Source organism: Oncorhynchus gorbuscha, unplaced genomic scaffold, assembly GCF_021184085.1.
Source record: "Oncorhynchus gorbuscha isolate QuinsamMale2020 ecotype Even-year unplaced genomic scaffold, OgorEven_v1.0 Un_scaffold_714, whole genome shotgun sequence".
NCBI lineage: Eukaryota > Metazoa > Chordata > Actinopteri > Salmoniformes > Salmonidae > Oncorhynchus > Oncorhynchus gorbuscha.
Genome location: NW_025745776.1, coordinates 220,001 through 227,500, shown reverse-complemented (window position 1 = coordinate 227,500; position 7,500 = coordinate 220,001). Strand labels below are relative to the sequence as shown.

Here is a 7,500-nt window from a genome sequence, read left to right as displayed (position 1 = left end):
CTCTCTCTTTCTCTCTCTCTCTGTCTCCATACTCTCCCCTTTCTCTCTCTCTGTCTGTCTGTCTCCATACTCTCCCCTTTCTCTCTCTGTCTGTATCCATACTCTCCCCTTTCTCTCTCTCTCTTCTCTCTCTGTCTGTCTGTCTCCATACTCTCCCCTTTCTCTCTCTGTCTGTATCCATACTCTCCCCTTTCTCTCTCTCTCTCTCTCTGTCTGTCTGTCTCCATACTCTCCCCTTTCTCTCTCTGTCTGTATCCATACTCTCCCCTTTCTCTCTCTCTCTCTCTTCTCTCTCTGTCTGTCTGTCTCCATACTCTCCCCTTTCTCTCTCTCTCTCTTCTCTCTCTCTGTCTGTCTCCATACTCTCCCCTTTCTCTCTCTGTCTGTCTCCATACTCTCCCCTTTCTCTCTCTGTCTGTATCCATACTCTCCCCTTTCTCTCTCTGTCTGTCTCCATACTCTCCCCTTTCTCTCTCTCTCTTCTCTCTCTCTGTCTGTCTCCATACTCTCCCCTTTCTCTCTCTGTCTGTCTCCATACTCTCCCCTTTCTCTCTCTGTCTGTATCCATACTCTCCCCTTTCTCTCTCTGTCTGTATCCATACTCTCCCCTTTCTCTCTCTCTCTTCTCTCTCTCTGTCTGTCTCCATACTCTCCCCTTTCTCTCTCTGTCTGTCTCCATACTCTCCCCTTTCTCTCTCTGTCTGTCTCCATACTCTCCCCTTTCTCTCTCTCTCTTCTCTCTCTCTGTCTGTCTCCATACTCTCCCCTTTCTCTCTCTGTCTGTCTCCATACTCTCCCCTTTCTCTCTCTGTCTGTATCCATACTCTCCCCTTTCTCTCTCTCTCTTCTCTCTCTCTGTCTGTCTCCATACTCTCCCCTTTCTCTCTCTGTCTGTCTCCATACTCTCCCCTTTCTCTCTCTGTCTGTATCCATACTCTCCCCTTTCTCTCTCTCTCTTCTCTCTCTGTCTTCTATTGTCCATTCTAATGATCAGCCTCTCTTGGCTTATCAATAGTATGACGAAGTTGACTTCCAGCCTGCCCTTCACCATCAGGTGAACAAGCCACAAACTAAAGGCTGTAATGTTAACCAATAACCAAGATGGATAACAAAATGCGATCAACATGATAATAACACTTAACACTCTGCCTGCCTGGCTCAGTAGATTACCTAGGTTGGAACAACTCTCCTGTAACGAGCATGTTAACACTCTGCCTGCCTGGCTCAGTAGATTACCTAGCTGGAACAACTCTCCTGTAACGAGCATGTTAACACTCTGCCTGGCTGGCTCAGTAGATTACCTAGCTGGAACAACTCTCCTGTAACGAGCATGTTAACACTCTGCCTGGCTCAGTAGATTACCTAGCTGGAACAACTCTCCTGTAACGAGCATGTTAACACTCTGCCTGCCTGGCTCAGTAGATTACCTAGCTGGAACAACTCTCCTGTAACGAGCATGTTAACACTCTGCCTGCCTGGCTCAGTAGATTACCTAGCTGGAACAACTCTCCTGTAACGAGCATGTTAACACTCTGCCTGGCTCAGTAGATTACCTAGCTGGAACAACTCTCCTGTAACGAGCATGTTAACACTCTGCCTGGCTGGCTCAGTAGATTACCTAGCTGGAACAACTCTCCTGTAACGAGCATGTTAACACTCTGCCTGGCTCAGTAGATTACCTAGCTGGAACAACTCTCCTGTAACGAGCATGTTAACACTCTGCCTGGCTGGCTCAGTAGATTACCTAGCTGGAACAACTCTCCTGTAACGAGCATGTTAACACTCTGCCTGCCTGGCTCAGTAGATTACCTAGCTGGAACAACTCTCCTGTAACGAGCATGTTAACACTCTGCCTGGCTGGCTCAGTAGATTACCTAGCTGGAACAACTCTCCTGTAACGAGCATGTTAACACTCTGCCTGGCTCAGTAGATTACCTAGCTGGAACAACTCTCCTGTAACGAGCATGTTAACACTCTGCCTGGCTCAGTAGATTACCTAGCTGGAACAACTCTCCTGTAACGAGCATGTTAACACTCTGCCTGGCTCAGTAGATTACCTAGCTGGAACAACTCTCCTGTAACGAGCATGTTAACACTCTGCCTGGCTCAGTAGATTACCTAGCTGGAACAACTCTCCTGTAACGAGCATGTTAACACTCTGCCTGGCTGGCTCAGTAGATTACCTAGCTGGAACAACTCTCCTGTAACGAGCATGTTAACACTCTGCCTGCCTGGCTCAGTAGATTACCTAGCTGGAACAACTCTCCTGTAACGAGCATGTTAACACTCTGCCTGGCTGGCTCAGTAGATTACCTAGCTGGAACAACTCTCCTGTAACGAGCATGTTAACACTCTGCCTGGCTCAGTAGATTACCTAGCTGGAACAACTCTCCTGTAACGAGCATGTTAACACTCTGCCTGCCTGGCTCAGTAGATTACCTAGCTGGAACAACTCTCCTGTAACGAGCATGTTAACACTCTGCCTGCCTGGCTCAGTAGATTACCTAGCTGGAACAACTCTCCTGTAACGAGCATGTTAACACTCTGCCTGGCTCAGTAGATTACCTAGCTGGAACAACTCTCCTGTAACGAGCATGTTAACACTCTGCCTGGCTGGCAGTAGATTACCTAGCTGGAACAACTCTCCTGTAACGAGCATGTTAACACTCTGCCTGGCTCAGTAGATTACCTAGCTGGAACAACTCTCCTGTAACGAGCATGTTAACACTCTGCCTGGCTCAGTAGATTACCTAGCTGGAACAACTCTCCTGTAACGAGCATGTTAACACTCTGCCTGGCTCAGTAGATTACCTAGCTGGAACAACTCTCCTGTAACGAGCATGTTAACACTCTGCCTGGCTGGCTCAGTAGATTACCTAGCTGGAACAACTCTCCTGTAACGAGCATGTTAACACTCTGCCTGCCTGGCTCAGTAGATTACCTAGCTGGAACAACTCTCCTGTAACGAGCATGTTAACACTCTGCCTGCCTGGCTCAGTAGATTACCTAGCTGGAACAACTCTCCTGTAACGAGCATGTTAACACTCTGCCTGGCTCAGTAGATTACCTAGCTGGAACAACTCTCCTGTAACGAGCATGTTAACACTCTGCCTGCCTGGCTCAGTAGATTACCTAGCTGGAACAACTCTCCTGTAATGAGCATGTTAACACTCTGCCTGGCTCAGTAGATTACCTAGCTGGAACAACTCTCCTGTAACGAGCATGTTAACACTCTGCCTGCCTGGCTCAGTAGATTACCTAGCTGGAACAACTCTCCTGTAACGAGCATGTTAACACTCTGCCTGCCTGGCTCAGTAGATTACCTAGCTGGAACAACTCTCCTGTAACGAGCATGTTAACACTCTGCCTGGCTCAGTAGATTACCTAGCTGGAACAACTCTCCTGTAACGAGCATGTTAACACTCTGCCTGGCTGGCTCAGTAGATTACCTAGCTGGAACAACTCTCCTGTAACGAGCATGTTAACACTCTGCCTGGCTCAGTAGATTACCTAGCTGGAACAACTCTCCTGTAACGAGCATGTTAACACTCTGCCTGGCTGGCTCAGTAGATTACCTAGCTGGAACAACTCTCCTGTAACGAGCATGTTAACACTCTGCCTGCCTGGCTCAGTAGATTACCTAGCTGGAACAACTCTCCTGTAACGAGCATGTTAACACTCTGCCTGGCTGGCTCAGTAGATTACCTAGCTGGAACAACTCTCCTGTAACGAGCATGTTAACACTCTGCCTGGCTCAGTAGATTACCTAGCTGGAACAACTCTCCTGTAACGAGCATGTTAACACTCTGCCTGGCTCAGTAGATTACCTAGCTGGAACAACTCTCCTGTAACGAGCATGTTAACACTCTGCCTGGCTCAGTAGATTACCTAGCTGGAACAACTCTCCTGTAACGAGCATGTTAACACTCTGCCTGGCTCAGTAGATTACCTAGCTGGAACAACTCTCCTGTAACGAGCATGTTAACACTCTGCCTGGCTGGCTCAGTAGATTACCTAGCTGGAACAACTCTCCTGTAACGAGCATGTTAACACTCTGCCTGCCTGGCTCAGTAGATTACCTAGCTGGAACAACTCTCCTGTAACGAGCATGTTAACACTCTGCCTGGCTGGCTCAGTAGATTACCTAGCTGGAACAACTCTCCTGTAACGAGCATGTTAACACTCTGCCTGGCTCAGTAGATTACCTAGCTGGAACAACTCTCCTGTAACGAGATAATGGCATCACAATTTAGGAAGACTTAGGCACTGGTCTCTCACAGGCATGCCTTAATTCTCTAAGTAAAGAATATTCAGTAGTCAACCACGAGAGAGAGCGAGAGAGAGAGAGAGACAGAGAGAGACAGAGAGAGACAGAGACAGAGAGAGAGAGAGAGAGAAAGAGAGAGAGACAGAGAGACAGAGAGAGGGAGAGACAGAGAGAGAGAGAAAGAGAGAGAGAGCGAGAAAGACAGACAGACAGACAGACAGACAGACAGACAGACAGACAGACAGACAGACAGACAGACAGACAGACAGACAGACAGACACACACACACACACACACACACACACACACACACACACACACACACACACACACACACACACACACACACACACACACACACACACACACACACACACAGGCATCCCTTAATTCTCTAAGTAAAGACTATTCAGTCGTCAACCACAATAGAGAAAGCGAGAGAGACAAACACACACACACACACACACACACACACACACACACACACACACACACACACACACACACACACACACACACACACACACACACACACACACACACACACACACACACACACACACACACACACACACACACACACACACACACACACACACACACATGCATACCTGTTCTCAACAATAGACACTACCAATTAATGTTATGCAATATCTCAGTAATTCTCATTTTAAAAGCTTTGAGTTAACCTCCTTGATTGATCTGATTCCACTGTTAGTCTGTTGTTGTTGTTGACCAGTTTTAATAAAACGAATTGGCCCGTAGCCTATAGCATTTCAAGATGACGCAGAAGACGTTTTGCAGTATAAAACGACTGACCTTTCCCAGTTCGATAGTAATTGAGAAATGAACAGGTGAGAGACACAGAGAGAACAAGAGTAGAGAATGGAACGGGATGTTCTTTCCCCTCTTTAGTAATGAACTTAATGGGTTGGTCTGATGACTCTGGTTTGGATGTATAGAGGGTTAAGCCGCTATTATTTACCGGTACTATAATACCGGGGAACTAACTATTAGACAGCTGATATTATGCATGATTATAATTATGGTAATTTAGAGGCGAATAAATAGTATAATATGATTCATAATCATAACCAATAGCCTAGTCGTCCCCTAGTGAAATAAATTAACTTAAAATAAAAATATATATAGCCTACCAACCGGCCACCACATGACTAAACATCTGAAATAGGCCAAGCAGGTATTATTAATGAACCAAACAACATCTCTCAGGTAGGCTGAGGGCTCAAACCTAAGCTACTTACCTCTGCAAACACGAACAGCGGCAGCACCAGCACTGCCAAGAGTAGGTCCGCAACAGCCAAACTCACAATGAAATAGTTTGTTGTAGTTTTTAAAGCTTTTTCCATGTAAACACTAAGACACACAAGCACATTTCCACCGATAATCACAATGATTAGCAATATCCCGAATATAAGAGCTGGAAAGTTGTAGTCTGGAGCCACGGCAGCAGCCACCGGCTGCGTCGTGCTGTTGAATTCGAAATCGGTGAAGTTGTCTGACATTGTCGCCCGGAGACAAATTCCCTCTGCGACGCCTTTTCCGTGCGAGAACGGCGTTACTGGAACGGGGTTTCATCTATGCATTATTCCCGGTCGTCCTGCAGCACGCGTGGTCCGGTGTCTGGTCTGTGCTAAAATCGCTAAGTTTCCTCTTCTTGAGTGAGACCCATCCAGGACTGATGGTTTTGTTGTTGCAGGAGATCAGCACCAGACCCGCGGAGAGTCGTAGAGACAAATGTTTTCTGAAAGCGCTTTCCGATTTCCCAAGAAAATGACTCTGAAATTCAAGCAATGCAGTTAGTGTCTCCTTCAAATATGTAGAAGCACCCAGACTAATTCTATCATAGTTTAAACTGGTTTCCTGCACCTCGGCGGTTTAGACCAGCTTGTGCCTGAGTGCTTAATAGAGGTGAGGTTGTTTCAGCAGACAGACAGGTTGTGTAGGTAAGCGACCTGAACGGACAAATCAGCGACACAGTTCTATATATCCAACGGCACAAAGCTGCTTAGATCTGACCGTTGACTTTTGCCCCTCAAGTTGCATGGCACGATGAAGAAGATTCAAAACTTTAAAAAAGAAAAGACATCTGACCTTATCCGCCTGTTCCAAAAAATAAAAAGCGCGTTAAGTGCGACGGAAAGTTTGTGGCTTTCATTGAATTGGCTAAACGAGAGTAGTTCTCAAGCAATTAAACGAGGAATTTCATCAATGACATTTAATCCCATTGTCGACGCGCAGCGCTAATGCATTCTGCCTGCACGCAGTGAATCGTGTCATTGTTGAGTGGAATGCCGGGCTCCCAGAGAGAGAGAGAGACAGTGAGAGACCGATAGACAGAGAGAGACAGACAGAGAGAAAGACAGACAGAGAGAGAGACAGATAGAGAGAGAGACAGATAGAGAGAGAGACAGTGAGAGACCGATAGACAGAGAGAGACAGACAGAGAGAAAGACAGAGAGAGAGACAGATAGAGAGAGAGACCGATAGACAGAGAGACAGATGGAGAGAGAGACAGACAGAGAGACATATAGAGAGCGAGAGACAGACAGAGAGACAGATAGTAGAACACCAAATAATGCATGCAGATCAGAATTAGGCCGATACCCACTAATTATCAAAATCCAGAAAAGATCCGTTAAATTCTATAACCACCTAAAAGGAAGCGATTCACAAACCTTCCATAACAAAGCCATCACCTACAGAGAGATGAACCTGGAGAAGAGTCCCCTAAGCAAGCAGGTCCTGGGGCTCTGTTCACAAACACAAACACACCCTACAGAGCCCCAGGACAACAGCACAATTAGACCCAACCAAATCATGAGAAAACAAAAAGATAATTACTTGACACATTGGAAAGAATTAACAAAAAAACAGAGCAAACTAGAATGCTATTTGGCCCTACACAGAGAGTACACAGCGTCAGAATACCTGACCACTGTGACCGACCCAAAATTAAGGAAAGCTTTGACTATGTACAGACTCAGTGAGCATAGCCTTGCTATTGAGAAAGGCCGCCGTAGGCAGACAAGGCTCTCAAGAGAAGACAGGCTATGTGCACACTGCCCACAAAATGAGGTGGAAACTGAGCTGCACTTCCTAACCTCCTGCCCAATGTATGACCATATTAGAGACACATATTTCCCTCAGATTTCACAGATCCACAAAGAATTCGAAAACAAATCCAATTTGGAAAAACTTCCATATCTACT

At 46.3% G+C, this 7,500-nt stretch overlaps 1 protein-coding gene across 2 annotated transcripts in view; it reads right to left on the bottom strand.

Annotated features, from left to right (window-relative positions):
• LOC124019884 (D(4) dopamine receptor-like) overlaps window positions 1–6,526 on the bottom strand; it is a 34,593-nt gene extending 28,067 nt beyond the window's left edge. For both annotated transcript variants that reach the window (XM_046335328.1, XM_046335329.1), the window contains exon 1: window positions 5,533–6,526. In XM_046335328.1, the coding sequence (XP_046191284.1) occupies window positions 5,533–5,793 (261 nt within the window). In that variant the 5' untranslated portion in view covers window positions 5,794–6,526. The remainder of the gene's footprint in view (window positions 1–5,532) is intronic.
• Window positions 6,527–7,500: the final 974 nt, after the last annotated feature.